Genomic DNA, 18147 nt, shown 5'->3' on the forward strand with positions numbered 1-18147 from the left:
GTGTGTGTGTGTGTGTGTGTGTGTGTGTGTGTGTGTGTGTGTGTGTGGGAAGGGGGGGAGGTTTGTTTTTTTTTAAACAGAAGAAAAATAACTGTCGTGAGGACAGTGATGCAAAGTGGTCTTTCACCCATTCTTTCTCCTTATTAAATTGTTCAGATTTCTGTCCTGCTTCATAGGATTCTGAGAAACTCAACCATCAATACTCACATGCTTACTGACATCTCTGCATGCTTTCACTAAGTTAGAAAGTGTGTTGCTTTGTAACAATATTTGACAATCCATTACCAGTTAAATTGTGTACTTTTCCTTTCCTTTCCTTCCTACCTGCTTCCTTGCCCCAGGCTACAGAAACCGACAACAAAATTGAAATATGTACCCGAGCCTACCATCTTCTTGTTAAAAAAGTGGGATTTAACCCAAATGACATCATCTTTGACCCCAATATCCTCACCATTGGGACAGGAATGGAAGAGCACAACCTGTATGCTGTTAATTTTATCAATGCAACTAAAACCATCAAGGTAAGCTGTGGAAATTTCTATTTCTTTCTTATTCTTTGTTACAAGGAATGTCTTTCTAGGTAGGGGAGGTTATATTTGGAGATAAAAGATATCCATTAAAAAAAAAGATTGAGGTGGATAACGAGTGGGAACATATGTCTGAGTCGTGATGTATTCTGAAAGTTTTTAGCAGAGATTTCAAACTCTTTCAGCACCTGCATTGGACCAGATCAGAATATAATAGGAAAATGTTTAACAAAATAAATAAAAATGTAATACAACATAGATAACATAAATTTGTGGTTTTCTAAGTTAATATATGGCCTACAGGGATCCCTTTCTATTTGAGTTTGATAGCACTGGTTAATAACACTCCAAATCAAATAATGAAGCTGCCCTGTGGAGTGCTGATTTCTAGGGTTTTCCATTCCTTCCCATGCTTAGCTGCCCCCCTACTCCTTTGAAAGCATCGCTCCTCCGCAGAGCTTCTGTGACTCAGGCAGTACAAGAAGGTCTGCTGCTATGGAATGGAGTCAAAGGCTCATCTTAGAGGTCATCTAATTCAATCCCCCACTTTCCATATGAGCAAATTGAGTCCCAGTTCTTAAGTGACTCACCCAAAGTCAAACATATAATAAAGAGGCAGAGGCAAGATCAAACGTAGGTTCCTGTGACTCCCAATATGTCTCTTTTTTTGCTGTACTGTTCTGTCACCCTTGGATTGGTCAACTTTTGTTTTGTCCTTATTTGATGTTTGTCTCTTACGCAAGGACAGAAGTAGCAGTTTAGGCGGAATGTGATAGCTCTTTAGAGGTATCTCAAAGGCTATCATGTGGAAGAAGACTTAATCAATCAATCAATAAACATTTGTTATGTGTCTACTGTATGCCGGGTCTTGTTCAACATGGCCCCAAAGTGGGGCAGAGCTAGGAGCAATGAGGGGAAGTTGTCAGGAGGTTGATTTTAGGTTCATGTAAGGAAAAACTTGTTAATGATAAGAAGTATCCCAAACTGGAATACCTTCAGAAGTTGTGAGTTTCCCATCACTAGATGTTTTCACAGAAAAAATGGATGAACACTTGCCAGATATGTTGTAGAAGAGATTCTTGTTCATATCTTGGTTGGATGAAATGGCTTCTGGGGTCCCTTCCAACTCAGTCATTCTGTGATAAAATGCTGAGGAAAATTATTAACCTATCACCAAGTGTTTGGCATCCTACTAGAGGCTATAAACATATGCACCTTCTTGGGATCAGCAGGGGTTTTCCTTCACGCTGCTGGAATTCTCACTGAAGTATTTTTTATGAAGCTGTAATGCCCTTCAAATATGCCATCACATTAGGATAATTAAACTGACACTAATTAAAGGAAGCAATGTTCCTGAAATGTGGTGCAGCAAAAGCCTTCCTCAAGTAATGTGGTCTTACGAGAGACCTTTTGGCAGAAGCATCATCAGTCTGGGAAGCACTGTGTCCACACCTCAATCGGCAGAAAGTTGTAAGGAAGTCTAAAGGGCCAGCTTCATTTAAGAAATTTTTTCTCCTTTGGAAACTTGTATGAAGTGGAATTCAGTGTGTTCAGATAGGGTCCATCTTCATTTCATCTCCATGTTTGCTTGAGAGATGATTGCACAGAGGAGTTCTGCCAAGTGCAAAAGTAATGTAGTCATGAAAAAAAGGCATAACCTATGGAAAAAAATGACATTTTAACTCAGAAACCCATGCACAGGTTGCTCATCTTTTTGGTTCAAAGCAGTTACTGTCCCAGTACCTTCATACCCACTCTTGACAAGTATAGTAGACTAGAAGGCCAGTTTTTCCAATCCTTCTTGTCAAGCAGGGAATCCTTTCTCCAGTAGTTTGTATTTTTAATTTTTACTAAAAGTCTGGGCTTTTCAGTTCATATCCTTTTGCATCTTGCTTATTGACTTGACTAAGTGACTGCTTGTTTGTTCCACTTATCTTCTTTTCCATTCCATTCAATCAATACCCAATGGTGACTGCTTTATAATGTCATTTGAGGAATCATAAAGCTAGATCCGCTTCATTCTTACTTTTTTCATCATTTCTCTCGAAATTATAGATGTTTTTATTTCTCTAAAAGTGAATTTTATTTTAGCTAGTCTTGTAATTCCGTGGTAGCTTAATTGATATAACATAAATGTGAAAATTAATTTAGATGATGTATCAATTTTATTATGTTGGTGTGGCCCAACCATGAACATTGAGTATCTCTCCAATTGTTCAAGCTTCTGTAGAATTTTTAGTTGTATTATTGAGTTTGCTTTTGTAGATTAACTCAGATATTTTATACCTTTTGTAGTTAGAGTAGATTTTCGCTTTTTGTCATTTACTCCTGATTTTTCTTTAGCAGTATACAGAATTGCTGATGATTTTTGTGCATTTATTTTCTATCGTGTTACTTTACTAAAGCTAGAAATCATCTTAGTTTTTTTTTTTTATCAAAAGAAATTCCTTTTCTGCTGCCTCTCTTAATGGCTGTATCAGATTGAATGAGGATAAAAAATAAACTGCATCACAGAGATGCAGGCTTTCTGATAAATACAGGGAAGACTTGCCTTTCCTTTTGTAACATTTCCTGCTAAATAGGGATTCACATCTGAAAAAAATCTCTTCTTCCTTCTGGTTCATGTTTTACCTTTTGGGTCAAAATAGCATTAAGCAAGGATAGCAAAGAGGTAAGCAGTACTTATTATTTAAGTAAACACTCTACTTAGGGATTTGGGAATGATATTTCCTTATTTTTTTTTTTAATAAAAGTAAAATGCTAAGTATTATTTTCTAAATGGGTTCTGTAATCCCCTCTGCTACAGCATTAGTAATTATCACCTGAGTATAGTAGATCTAATTTTTTTTGATTATGCAATAGTCCCTTCAGGACTGATAAAAGGAAGACCCTTTGAAAAAAGGCACAGTGGCTAATAATGTGTAGTGACATTGGGGCGGGGGATTGTGAGTTGGTTCTGGCAAGAGGATGGATTTCACTCATTTCACTGGTTTACTTCTCCTTTTGATGAGTCATCACTTTAGAATTTGTGAGCCTTCTCTTTCTCACATGTTTTATTATGTGTTAGTATGAGTTTGTAATGAACTTTCTAATTTGCCTGTAGCTTTTAATAGCTTTTTTTTTTATGCATCATGTTTATCTGTGATGGATGAGCTTCATGTCATCAAGAAGTCTACAATTTAGTAAGAAAAAGTTGTTTTGAAACATTGATGTTTTTGGTATGACTGTCATTGATTTCTTTTTTGTCCTAAGAAGCTCTAAATTATGAATGGTATTTTTCCTTTTCTGAGAGGCAGCATGGCATAATGAATAGAGGGCTGGTTTCAGAACCAGGTTGAAATCCCATCTGTGACACTTATTGTGTGACCCTAGGCAAGATACTTAACCTCTAAGACTGTAAACTTCAGAGAAGGTCCTTCCCTTCATCGTTAGGAAGAGTTTCCTTACCTGAGAGCTCACCCATGAAATCATAGCTCAGTCCTCATGTCTAATTTTCTTTTTACTTCCCCATCCTTATGAAGAGAAATGAATCATATACTTGTTAGTTGACAGACCTTATTAAGTTTCATATTGTTGGCAGAAAACATTGCCTGGAGTCAAAATAAGCGGAGGCCTTTCCAACTTGTCCTTCGCCTTCAGAGGAATGAACGCCATCCGAGAAGCCATGCATGGCGTATTTCTTTACCATGCAATAAAGGTATGTGGTGAGGCCCGGTTGTCCTGCTGAGCACCAGCATGGAACTTGACTATTCCTGGGAACCCTGACTCTTCTTTTCATTCTCCTCAGTGTGGTATGGACATGGGAATAGTGAATGCAGGAAACCTTCCAGTGTATGATGACATTCACAAAGAACTCCTACAGCTTTGTGAAGATCTGATTTGGAATAAGGACCCGGATGCGACAGAAAAGCTGCTACGCTATGCCCAGGTAACTTCAGGTGGAAGAGGAGAGAAGAGTGTTCTGGAGAGCAATAAAATTAACTAAGTGGTGTAATCACTTGGCCTAGAGTCAGGGAGACCTGAGTTCAAATCCGGTCTCAGACAGTTACTAGCTGCTTGACTCTGGGCAAATCACTTAGCCTCTGTTTGCACCAGTTTCCTCATCTGTAAAATGGGTATAATAATGATACCTACCTGCTAGGGTTGTTCCAGTGATCAAATAAGATAATTGTAAAGTGCTTAGCCCAATGCCAAGGTCGAATGATTTGCACCAAGGTCACATAAATAGCCAGGTTGCAATTTGAAAGTAGGTCCTTTGATTTCATTTGACCTCAGTTGCCTTTCTAATGAACTAGGCACTTAATGTCAGAGAGAGAGAGAGAGAGAGAGAGAGAGAGTGTGTGTGTGTGTGTGTGTGTGTGTGTGTGTGTGTGTGTGTGTAAATAAAGGGGACATTTTAGTCCCTCTGTAGAGGGACTTGCTTCACAAAAGCTCACAGGCTATTAAACTGAGACAAAAAAGGATCAGGATGCTGGTAAAGGAGTAGCAAGATGCTAGTATAAATGTTGTTACTGTTTTCTAAGCAGCAATCACTTGTCAGCCCCCCAGTGCACATAGTAACTATTCCCTTTTCTCCGGGGCAGATGGACATAGGTTCGCAGAAAAGGAAATCAAGAGGACTGCAGACAGGTAGCAGGGTTCTTGCTCTTTCAGTCCTAGTAACTGAGAAAAATTGGATTTCTAGAGTTTTGCTTAGGGAGTGCTGCATTGAGAGAAGCGCATTGGAGTTCAGATCATGTAGGCAATTGAGTTTCCTCTGAGTTCTTTCTCTGATGGCTGCAGGCCAGAGCGCCCTGGTGTTGGTCATTGTGAATTATAAGTAGCCATTTCTTAGCTTGTGTCAGTTTGCCAGATGAGAAAACCAACTTGGCAGAAACATTTTTCCCCCTCCTTCCAACACACTGTATTTACTACCTCTGTTCACAGTGATCCCAGGCTTTCTTCATGCTTTCGTAGTAGAGACCATATGAAGGTTTTCATTAATGCTGAGATACTAAATAGCATTCTGTTATTGGTTGCAGCAGTCCTCGATGAGACCTTTCTTTGATAACTCACTGAGTAAACAGGCAATGTCAGCCTGTTGTCAGAGGCTGGAAAGTGGTTTAGATTCTTTGGCTTGACCTTGGGCCAGTCAAAGTATTCTTAATTGATTATTGCATGTCTCCTTTTGTGTGTGTGTGTGTGTATGCGCGCGTGCACGCTAGGCAGTGGGGTTAAGTGACTTGCCCAGGGTCACATAGCTAGTAAGTGATATGTGTCTGAGGCTGGATTTGAACTCAGGTCCTCTTGAATTCGGGGCCGGTGCTCTATCCACTGTGCCTCCTAGCTGCCCCACACGTCTTCTTTCTTACCCCACCTTGTTGTATGAGATAACCCTTTCATTTCAGAAGGATAAACATGGAGCACCTTATCATTGTCATTATTTTTATTAATAACAGACATTTTTTATAATTCTTTAAGGATTCCAAAGCATTTTACGTATCGGTCATTCAGTAAACATTTATTAAGCGCTTGCTATATGCCAGACACTGTGCTAAACACTGGGAATACAAAAAGAGGCAAAAGACTGGCCTTGCCTACAAGGACCTTACAGTCTGATGGGATATTATCTCATTAGAACCTTATAACAAAACCTGTGAGATAGGGGCTATCTGTTAGTCCCATTTTACTGATGAGGAAACTGAGGATCCGAGAAGTTGACTGATTTGCCCACGTTCACACTGCTAGTACATATTTGAGGTGGGCTTTAAACCTGGGGTCTCCTTGCCTTTTTTAAAAAAAAAATTAATTTATGGGATAAAACAAGCATTTCCATAACATAGTATAATTTTAAAAGATGATTGCATATGAAACTGTATATATATTATATACAACTTGCTACTCCTTTTGAAGTTAACATGTAAATTTCTGTTCCCTGGCTGTGCGCTGCCCCCCCCATTACCACCCTAGACATGATGTTCATCCGCTATGCCATACTAACTCCTTGAGTATAAGACGAGTTATTATAAACTTTTGAAGTACAGTTCTCACTCTGAATTATTCAAGACATGTGGTATTGTTCTCTCTTCCTTTCCTCATTTCAGTTTTAGGCTCTTGTTTACCAGTTTTCTTTCCTGTGTATCTTGATGAGCTGTCAGGAGATAGAGTCTCTAGAGGTACAGGCAGAGTTGAGGGGACCCTAATAGACATTCCAAGAGCTGCAATTCATCATAAGAGAAATGGCCTTGTTCTTCCTGATGGAACTATGGCAGCTTGTTCTGTGCCATCAAGATCGCTGTCAGGTAGCTCCTCTCCATTCAGGGTGACTTCTATTAATGTTATGGGACTTAATAAGGCAGACAGACATATTTTAACAACCCCTGGGAGCCACTGGCTAAGTAGCATTTCTGTAGGAGGCACTAAGTACAAATGGAGCATGAAAAGTGGGAATGTAGTAAAGCAGATGAAAGTCATTGGGGTTTTTTCCCTGCTTCCTTGAGGGAATGATTATCTCCTTTCAAAAATGAACTTATCTCAATACTGGCCCTGCTGTTCACGTCTCCTGCCTGGTTTGTTGTTGTAAACACTGAGAAGAGTCCTGTGCTCCATCCTCCAAGGTCCTGTAGATCCTTTCTTTAATTAGCATTAAACTGTATTGCAAAAGATTTAAAGTAGTCCCAAAACAATGTCAGGACCCAGGCTGATGAGGAGAAAACTCTGTGGTAATGAGATGTTCTAATATCCAGCATTGGAGAGGCAGAATCATGTAGTGGATAAAGTGTGGGCCTTAGGGTTCAGAATCCATCAATCAGTAAGTGTTTTATTAATTAAGTGCCTGCTACGTGCCAGCATTGGGAATAGGTATATAAAGAAAGAAACATTCCCTACTCACAAAGAGCTTAAGAGTCTAATGGGGGAGACAGCAAGTACATATATAAGCATAGAGAGCATGAATATAAAGTGGATAAATGTAAATATAAACAAAATAGTTAAAAGCAAGATAATTTGGGAGAGTACTGTCCAACGCATTTACAATGCATTCTAGATTTATGAAGAGAAGATGAGGAAAAAGAACTAAAATAGCTTATTTCCTGTGAGAGTGAATTTAACTATTTGGAGGAGAAATATAAAGATCCTTGAGATTTTAATCATTTTACTTGTTTAATAATTTTGACTAAATTGAATGATGCAGAACTCCTTATCAATTATCTCTTTATTGTGAGGGTTCGAGGTGGTTTTAACTGATCTTCCACACAGTTAAAATATAAGTAATATGTCTATTTCATTAATGATTTCATTGTTAATAAATTTTGTATTCAGTAATTTCAATATTGAATTATCAGAGGTTAAGAGATTTAATAGAAATATGAGTATTTACTTTTAGGAAGGGAAGTTTCTACAGTTTGTTTATTAAATAATATTTGATAAAACTGGGTATTGTTTCAGCCAACTGATGAAATAGTTAGAAAGAGGTTGTAATTTTATTAATTAGAAAGAAAATATCCAAACACACTCCTAGATTACCATAGAATTTGGGATGATAAAATTACATATGAGAGTAATTGAAGTAGCAGCTGAAGGGTGATATTCAAGTGAGGTTGGTAGACCTGTCCCCTGCCTTGAAATGTTGATGTCTTCATGCCTCCCTTCCTCTTTTCCCTTACCGATCAAATCCTGTGAGTTTTAATTTCATTGCTTATCCAACTCTTCTGTTTCATTTTCACCAGTGCTCCCTCTTTCCCCAGCCAAGCACACAGTTCATCCTTTCATCACCTCATGCCTATGATGGCTTCCCTATAACCATTACCTATCCAGTTGAGACACTTCTGCTAGATTAATTTGCTTTTTTAAAAAAATAGTCTTTTTTTGTTAGCACTTAAATATTCAGAAACATGAACATTTCAGAATACAAAATAAAGAATAAAAAAAGAGGACTGGGTATGTCTATGGAAGATGCACTACTAAACTGAAGGTTCCAGCCTCCAACCTTGTTGAGTTGATAGCTACTTTACCTAGTTTTTGTCTTCATTTCAGATTTATGGCAAAGGAGGGAAGAAAGCCATCCAGACAGATGAATGGCGGAATGACCCCATCGAGGAAAGACTGGAGTATGCCCTTGTTAAGGTATGTTAGGAGAACAGAGCTTCACTGGGTTGGAAGGAAGTACAGAGAGCGCTCATAGGTAGGACGTTCCAAAAGTCTGAAGGCCGTTTTAATGGGTGAACTGCCCTCAAACTTTGAGGACACCCCACGTATAAGCGTGGTCTGCTCATTTGCATGATCATTGGTGGAGGAGTCTCTTGGTGTTCAAGAAAAAGGAGCTAATACAAGGAATCCATCAGGAAATTCACAAATTTTCCTGAACACTTAATTCGTGCATGGTGCTGTGACTATATCTGATGCCTAATTTTTGCAACTCTTAGGTGTTATTTAATATTTCTCTGGCAGCAGTGTTTTTAAAAAGTCAGTGCTGTTTGGTATTTTGTAGTCCTTCACTTCCTACTGCCAGAGACAGGTTTGAGTTATAGGATCACAGAATTTTAGAGTGGAAAGGGACCCCAGAACTCATCCACAGTGGTTCTCGCAAACCTTTTCATCCCTTCTCAAACCTCCCATTGCTTCCCTTTGCCTTGCCCTTTTAGCTTAGTTCTTTACCTCATATTTTATGTAAAAAATTGAGACTGTGAGTTCCCTTTTCTCCCCCTTCCTCATCTCTTATCACACAGATGCCTTCTACTGCTGTTTCCTCCTTCACCCCTGTCTCACATGATGAAATGGCCTTACTCCTCACCAAGGACAACCCTCCACTTGTTCAAGTATTCCCATTCCAGCCTGTCTCTGCCAGCAGATCACCCCCTCTGTCATCTCTACTCTTTTCACTTATCATCATCTCTCCCTGTCTGTTAGCTGTATCCATATTGCCTGCAAACATGCCTATATGTCCTTCATCCTTAGTAACTAGACTCCTTGAAAAGGCCTCTATTTTTTTTCTTCTTAACCCTTTACAGTCCAGCTTCTGACCTTATCATTCCACTGAAGCTGCTCTCTTCAGAGTTATCAGTAATCTCTTAGTTGCCACATCCAATGGCCTTTTCTTAATCCTTATTGTCCTTGACCTCTCTGCAGCCTTTGACACTTTGATCACCCTCTCCTCCTAGATAAATTCTTAACTTTGAGGACAGTGCTCTCTCCTGGGTGTGTTTACCTGTCTACTCCTCAGTCTCCTTTGCTGGGTCCTCATTACGCCCTCTAATCCTAGGCAGTGTTCTGTCCTGGGCCCTCCTCTCTTCTTCCTCTATGCTCCTCTACTTGGGGGCAGCTAGGTGGCGCAGTGGATAGAGCACTGGCCCTGGAATCAGGAGGACCTGAGTTCAAATCCAGCCTCAGACACATAACACTCACCAGCTATGTGGCTCTGGGCAAGTCACTTAACCCCAATTGCCTCGCAAAAAAAAACAAAAAAAAACCAAAAAAACCCCCAAACAAATAAATAAATATACTACTCCACTTGGTGATCTCATCAGCTCCCATAGATTTAATCACCACCTCTATGCTGATGACTCTCAAATCTTCCTATCCTGCCCTATCATCTCTGCCGACTTCTCGGCTTACATCTCCAGCTACCTTTCAGACATCTCAAACTGGATATCTAGTAGACATCTTAAATTAAACATGTCCAAAATGGAGCTCATTATCTTTTGAACCCTCCTCACCTCCATACTTCTGTATTATTATAGAAAGCAACACTATCCTCCCATCCCTTAGGCTTGCAACCTAGGAGTTATCTTTTGTTCTTCATCTCTCTCACCCTCACCTCCCCCCTTGTCCAATCTGTTGCCAAGACATAAGGTTTCACCTCTGCAACAAGTCTCAAATAAACTCTCTTTTCTCCCCTGACACTGCTACCACTCTAGAGCAGGCCCTCATCACCTCATTCCTGGATTATTCCAATAGTCTGCTGTTGGGTCTGCCTGCTCAAGTCTCTCCCCACTCCAATCCATCCTCCACCAAATCACCAAAGTGATTTTCTTAAAGTACAAGTCCAGCTGTGTCACTCCCCTACTCAGTAAACTCCTGTGGCTCCCTATTGCCTCCAGGATCAAATACAGAGTGCTTTGTTTGGCATTCAAAGCCATTCATAATCTAGCCCTCTCCTGTCTTTCCAGTCTTCTTACACTCTGCTTCCTGCCGAGTACTCTTTGATTCAGTGATATCAGCCTCCTGGTTGTTTCAAGAACAAGATCCTCCATCTCTTGACTCTTGGTATTTTTTCTAGCTGTTCTTCTTGGGTCGAATGATCCCCCTCCTCGACTCCACCTACTGACTTCCCTGGATTTTAAGTCCCAACTAAAATCCCACCTTCCTTAGGAAGCCTTTCCCAACCCCTCTTATTTCTAGTGCCTTCTCTTCTCTCTGTTAATTATCTCCTATTTTTCCTGCATATAACTTGCTTTGTGTATATTTGTTTGCATGTTGGCTCCCTGATTAGACTGTAAGCTCCTTGAGGGCAGGGACTGTCTTTTGCCTCTTCTTATATCCCCAGGGCTTAGCACTGTGCCTGGCACGAATTAGGTACTTAATAATTGTTTATTGTTTGATATTATCAAACTCCCATTTCCATAGGCAAGTAAACCACTGTGCACAGACTTGCCCAAGGTCACACGTGTGGTTAGTGGTAAAGACTAGACCAAAAAGCTTGTCTCTTCCTCTCCTAGTCCTGTCTTTTGTTGATTACATCCCACTTTTCCTCTTAACTCCTACACCTGATGTCTTGTGTTTTGCTTGCTTTTCATCTGGGTGGCTTTGGGCCTGGCAGTCTGCTTTGTACCTTATTCATTCTCTGCCCTTAGTCCCTTAACCTCTCTCAGTTTCCCCACATATGAAATTTTGGTGGGAAAGTTTCAGAAGTAATATCAGAATATACATGTATATTATTATATTAATTATATATGATTATTATATTTATATTAATATATTATATATAATTTCAGAAATAAACAATAAAGATATCAGAAATTTAAAGTCTTTAAGGCTACTACTAGAAGACAAAGCAGGCTTTGTTGTTTTTGCTTAAAATTTGTATTTTGGTATTCACTCTCAAGTCCTCAGAGAGCCTTCGATAGAACTGAGTTTTCACATATGATTGTTAAAACTCTGTTGAACTTTTATTTTATTTTATAGTCAGTGTTTCTGCATTGTTTTTCTTCTTTCAGGGCATTGAAAAATATATCGTAGAGGATACTGAGGAAGCAAGAATAAACAAGGACAGATATCCCCGACCTTTGAACATAATTGAAGGGCCGCTGATGAATGGCATGAAAGTAGTTGGTGACCTCTTTGGGGCTGGAAAGATGTTTCTTCCTCAGGTTGGCAAAAGAATCGGGGGCAGAGGTGGAGGTGGGGGCAGGCGGCAGTAGAAATCCTTACATTGTTGTCATTTCCTTGTCTTATGACCAATAGTTACTTTGGAACAACTTCATTCAATTAATCAAGCCTCTGTTAAGGACCTACTATGTGTGGTGCTGTGATATGTATTGGAGTTAGAAAGTCTAAAATGAAACCATCTCTGCCCCCAGGGAGCTTAACAGCATTTCAGGAGAGACATGCATAATTTGTGTGTGTACATATACACACACACACACCCCTAAATACCCATATTTTTATAGACTGAGAATACACACAAAATAAATATAAGGTAAATTTTTGTAGGGGCATGTGGGAAAGACACTAGCAGGGGTAGGGAACCTGTGACCTGAAGGCCACCCCTGCACTAGAGGTTTGGTGGATCAGGAGAAGCCTCATGTAAGCAATGGTTTTTGATCAGAGCTTTAAAGGAAACAAGGGATTCTAACAGGTAGAGATAAGGAGGGAGTGAATTCCAGGTATGAGACTGTGTCTTTAAAGGCAGCATTTGTTATTTCTCTGGGTTTAGGTTAAATTGGGAGCTCAGAGAATTAAAGATATTCCCTTCTTCTCCCTCCTTCCCCCTCTCTCCCATCCGTTCCAGCTGACTCTCAAGTAAAGAGGAGTGCCTGGAAAATCTATCTTTTGTAAGATTGGAGCTCGTAGGTCACCTGAGAATATTCTTTTCTTTGGACCCAAATCCCCTTCCCCTCTTCACCTTCAAAAAGAAAGAAAACAAAGTCTCAAATCTCCTTTTAATATTTGCTTAGAAGTACCGATTTCTAATTTGGCCTACTGATGCTAACATCCCAGGATGATCTATTTAAAACAAATAGACTCCATCAGAACTAGAATGCATTAATTTATTTTTATTTATTTTTTATGGATAGCAGTAACGCTTGGGCTTAATTTACAGCAGTTGCAGAGGTGGGGATAGAATCACTCAGTATTTATTGAGTGCCTTGCAGGTTCTGTGCTAAGTGCTGGGGGCCTGTGATATACTTATACAAGAAGTATAAGACATGCTTTTGCTCAAGTTTAGTTGAGGAGATCCGGGACAGATGCACAGAAAAATTAAAATTATCAGTGGAAAAGATGGCACAAAGCAGGGCATGATCTATTGCCCAGAAATGATATTTAATCATTTCAACAAACATTTATTAAGGGCCTATTAAGGGCCTCTTGGCTTCTCTGGCTTCCTTCAAGCCCCAGCTAAAACCTCACCTTCTACAGGAAGCTTTTCCTACTCCATCTTAGTTCTGGTGTTGATTATTTCCAGTATATCCTGTCTATAGCTTGTTTGTATGTGGTCATTTGTGTGTTGTCTCTCCTGTTACACTGTGAGCTCCCTTAGGGCAGGAGCTGTCTTTTGCCTTTCTTTGTAACCTCATGCTTGGTATAGTGGCTGGCACTTAGTGGGTGCTTCCTGACAGACCAAAGATACAAAGACAGAATTTTCCTTGCCTTCAAGGGGATATACCATGTGCAAAAGTAAGTAAATCTAAAGTATAAGAGAGAGAATAGGCTCTGGACCTATGATTTCTTTCATAAGAGTGTAGAATTCCTGGCATTGCCCTCTACCAATGTAAGTTGGCATTTTCTCTATGACTTACAATTTGGAGTGACCTAGAGCAGAGGTGTCTAATATATGGCCCCCAACACCCCCAAATGTGGCCTGAACCATACTGAAATGTATTTGGGAAATATTGAACAAAATAAATAAAACTGCAATAAGATAGATAATATAAAATTTAAAACTAAGTCAGTATGTAGTCTGCAAGGATCCTTATGTATGATTTAGTGGACTGCTTCCCCCTTCCCATTTCTATTTGAGTTCAAGGGAGTTAGCAGTAATAACTGAAGTCAGAGAAGGCTTCATGTAGGAGGAAGCATTTGAATTGATTGAAAGAAGTCAGGGGAATCTAAACATGAGAACAGAGGAAGAACAGAATTCGAAAGATTGCTCATTATGGGCTGGGATTGTCTGGGAGGGTTTGACCAAAATGATGCTTGAGCTAATAACCCTTGGAGGATGGGTAGGATCTGGACAGGTGAAGAGGAGAGAGAACAGCATGAGCAAAAGTGTGGAGGTAGAAAAACACAAAGCCCCTTTTTTGGTTTTGAGTTCTATTGTTCTCCTGGGTTTGACTTTAGTAACTATTTCTGCTTTGCTGACTATTCCTTGGTCTCACTCTAGTGAAAGCTCATTATTTTGTCAAGTGATTTGGGCCTGGAGTTAGGAGGACACAAGCTCTAATGTTGTCTTGAGCACTTTCTAGCTCTGTGATCTTTGACAAGTCATTCAAACTCTCTCAGCCTCAGTTTCCTCATCTTTAAAATAGTAATAGTAACAATAGTACCTCCTTTCCAGGGTTGTTTTGAGGGTAAAAGGAGATAATATTTGTAAAGTGCTATGTAAATACTAGCTATTCTCTGAAATTTCCCCAAAACAAATGGATTAATAATTATCTGATTATTTTTGTCTTTCCAGGTAATAAAGTCAGCCCGTGTCATGAAGAAAGCAGTTGGCTACCTCATTCCTTTCATGGAGAAAGAGAGAGAGGAAGACAGAGCTCTTACTGGGAATGTGGAAGAAGAGGCAAGTCATTGTCTGCCTGGATGACCCTTTGGAGGGTTGGCCTGGAAGAGAGTGTGTTGGGTGGGGACAGATGGTGTTGCTTTTGGACTTTGCTGAGGTCATTGCCTAGAGTGAAGTGCAGAGGAAATAATAGAGAATCCCTTTAGAGGCAGCTGGGTAGAGTGCTGGACCTGGAGTCAAGAAGACACTCAACCTGTGTGATCCTGGGCAAGTCACTTAACCTCTGTCTGCCTCATTTTTCTCTACTGTAAATTGGGATTTCCCAATTTGGCACTTAGTGCCACTGACTTCCCAACCCAAAATGCCCATCCCTGGCCACCACTCTTCTATGATCTCCCCCATTCAAAAGTATGCTCCTTGAGAATCAGACTGTTTTTGTATTTGTATCCCCCCATACTTAACATGGTCCCTGGAACAAAATAAGCCCTTAATAAATGCTCTTTTCATTCACACATTCAATTGCTTTCATCTGGAAATTATGAGTTTTCATCTGAAGAATAACCCCAAGCTAGGGATTTGTAGCAGCAAGTTCAAAAGAGCACTCACTTAAGGATACTCTAATACATGAAAATCAGAAGGGAAGGAAACCAGCACTTATTAAGCACCTGCTAAGTGCCAAGCCCTGTGCTAAGCCCTTTACAATTGTTACCTTGTTTGATCCTCACAACAGCTCTGGGAGCACTTTATAATGGTTATCTTATTTGATTTTCAAAATAATCCAGGGAGACAGATGCTATTATTATCCCCATTTTACAGTAGAGAAAAATGAGGCAGACAGAGGTTTAAGTTTTGTAGAATACTTTATAGTTGTCTTCTCCTTTAATCCTATGAGGTAGTTGCTATTATGATCCCTGTTTTACAGATGGGGAAACAACTTCCAGGGCCACTTGATATAGTGAATTCTCACCAATTAGGTGCAAAGAAGCCTCATGGCAAGCCAGGGGCAGAGGGTAGAGCATGGCATCATGGCAGGAAGATAACCACAGTATAATGTTCCTTATCAGTATTTTTTATTGATAATTGGCCCCTATAGAGAAACAATGTTTTGGGGGGACTGGGGTGGGTGGGGGGAGTTGTAATGGGCAAATCATTTATTCTTGTTTGACCAACCATTTAGCCTGATTATGAGCCCAGCCTAGCTCTGCTTTGTTCTATCCACACAAAGTCCTCCAGCTTGATTAGCTTGATGAGCTCCCCATAAAGTAGATTGTTCTGGTGCTTAGGACTTAGAACCCTAAGGATTATCATGTAGTTTTGTACAAAGTAGGCAGCCCCACCTGATCATGTCTGCTGGTGGTTGTCCTTTTGATGGCAATACTTATTGCCACAATAATGCTGTTCCCTTTATATAACATTTAACAATTCACACATTGGCTCATGTGCAGTCTCGTTTTATCTTAACGACTTATGAGATAAATAGGGCAGTTGGTAGTATACCCATTTTACCGATGAAAAAACAGGTTCAGGAGGCAAACAGTAAATAGTGTTGCCAGGACAAGAATTGAGGCCCTCTTATTCTTTGACCACTGCTGTTTCCATCATGCACCCCCGCTACTTTTCACTGTCAGTAGGACCTAAGCAAATTTGTTTTAACATGCTTGAATAATGACTTGTTTCTACATGTTTGTCACTTCTAGATTCCCTGCCCATGGTAGATAAGAGCCTTCCTTTGTAACAAAGAAAATCATTTAAGCAGAACACAGGAACTGTATGCAATATTCTGTACCCGTAGCCCTCTACTTCTTTAAGGAAAGGAGGGAGATGCTTCCTTATTTCTTCTGAGGGACCATGATTAATCGTTAGAGTTACTCAGCATTTGACTTCATCTTAGCGCTACTTTTATTTACACAATCTTAGTAATTTTCTATATTACCTTCCTGACTGTGCTTACCTTCCCTCTGAACCAGTTCATTCATGTCTTAGATTATTTTTTATTAGTGTTGATAGGTTCGTGCTCATTGAGCATTTCCTACACTTTCTCATCTTTATTTCTTTGTCACCAGTAGTGCGCTTACTTGATATCCAGGCTGGGCACTGAATACTAGTACTGCTACCACTACTACCACCACCACCCATTACTATTGCTACTCCTACCACTACCACCGCCGCCACCACCACCACCACCACCACTACCACTACCACTACTACCACTACTATTTAGCTAGCTAACTAGCATTTGTATAACGCTTTTAAGTTTTGTAAACTACTTTACAGTTGTCTTCTCATTTAATCCTATGAGGTAGTTGCTATTATGATCCCTGTTTTATGGATGGGAAAATAAAGCAGATAGATGTTAAATGAGTTGCCCAGGGTCACACAGCTAGTAAGTGTCTGAGGCTAGAATGGAACTCAGATCTTTGTGACTCCAGTTCTGACACTGTTTCCAGAGTGCGACCTACCCACCACTCTGTGAGACACTGCTTTGGTTGGGGTTTGCCGGTATAGTTGCTAGGTGTGGAACAGAGATTTCTGTCTAAACTCAGCTGATTTCTATGATGATTGAATCCATGACCTTGACCTTATCCTCTAATCAGGTATATTAATGGCCTAGGGAGAGATCTTTTGATCATTTCCATCTTTAGCTGTCAGCTTAGAGATGACATGGTCCTGGACTTTCTTTGTGTCAGGTTATCTAGGTTCCTTTTTCTTCATAAATGAGTCTCTTTGCTTTACTGTTGTATTAAATACATTTCTATCCTAATGTTTGACTAAAATGCATGATCTGCTGCAAGCCCTTCACAATAAAATACCCACCTGCTTGATTTACACCTGCAGGACCCTTACCAAGGCACCATTGTGTTGGCGACTGTTAAAGGTGATGTGCACGACATAGGCAAGAACATTGTAGGTGTAGTCCTGGGCTGTAATAATTTCAGGTAAGAGTTTTAAGGGTCCATATCTTAGAATCCTTTCCTGTTTAAATAGTCATTCACTCAGTAAACATTTTTTAAGCACTTACTATGTGCTAGGTACTGTGCTAAGCACTGGGGATACAAAAAGAGGCAAAAGACAGACCCTGACCTCAAGGAGCTTAAATGGTTTAAAGATTCAAGAGATGCTTGTCAGTGTGTAAGGGAGCATAGGAATGGTCAGGAATTAAAGCATTTGATCAGCTTGATCAAATGGCAAGAGTATAGGTAGGTCCTCATCAGTTCCTTTCACCCCAGTGACTATAGGGGCCTTTTAAAAATTTATGAATAGGCTTTTTTTTATTTAATTTTATTTTCAGTTCTAAATTCTCTTCTTCCCCTTTCCCTTCTCCCACCCATTGAGAAGGCAAGAAAAGCATAGTCCATTATCAATATATATACTCATGCAAAACAAATTTCTGTAGAAGTCATGTTCAAAGAGAGGACAGGAGGGTGAGAGAGAGAGACAGAGACAGAGAGAGAGAGGAGGAAGGGAATATAATGCAATACATGCTTGGATCTGCCCTCTGTGTCCCTCAGCTCTCTATGTGGAGATGGATAGCATGTTCCATCATGAATACATTGGAATTGTGATTGGTTATTGTATTGATCAGAGTTCTGAAGGCTTTCACAGTTCATTATTTCACACATCCTATTCCTTTTCCTCACCAGATTTATAAGATTTTGTAGCTAATGTTCCGTGAGGTTATATTGAATTTCAGTCCTGTAT

At 39.9% G+C, this 18147-nt stretch overlaps 1 protein-coding gene across 3 annotated transcripts in view; it reads left to right on the top strand.

Annotated features, from left to right (window-relative positions):
* The window catches only part of LOC114049743 (methionine synthase), a 134202-nt gene that overhangs the window by 75011 nt on the left and 41044 nt on the right, over window positions 1-18147 (top strand). For 2 of the 3 annotated variants that reach the window (XM_027871134.1, XM_027871133.1), the window contains exons 16-22: window positions 342-521; window positions 4108-4224; window positions 4315-4455; window positions 8541-8630; window positions 11720-11872; window positions 14401-14508; window positions 17284-17384. In XM_027871134.1, coding sequence (XP_027726935.1) covers window positions 342-521; window positions 4108-4224; window positions 4315-4455; window positions 8541-8630; window positions 11720-11872; window positions 14401-14508; window positions 17284-17384 — 890 coding nt within the window. The remainder of the gene's footprint in view (window positions 1-341; window positions 522-4107; window positions 4225-4314; window positions 4456-8540; window positions 8631-11719; window positions 11873-14400; window positions 14509-17283; window positions 17385-18147) is intronic. The other variant, XM_027871135.1, reaches the window with a different exon arrangement.

This window comes from Vombatus ursinus, unplaced genomic scaffold (assembly GCF_900497805.2).
Source record: "Vombatus ursinus unplaced genomic scaffold, bare-nosed wombat genome assembly UNPS02014798.1, whole genome shotgun sequence".
NCBI lineage: Eukaryota > Metazoa > Chordata > Mammalia > Diprotodontia > Vombatidae > Vombatus > Vombatus ursinus.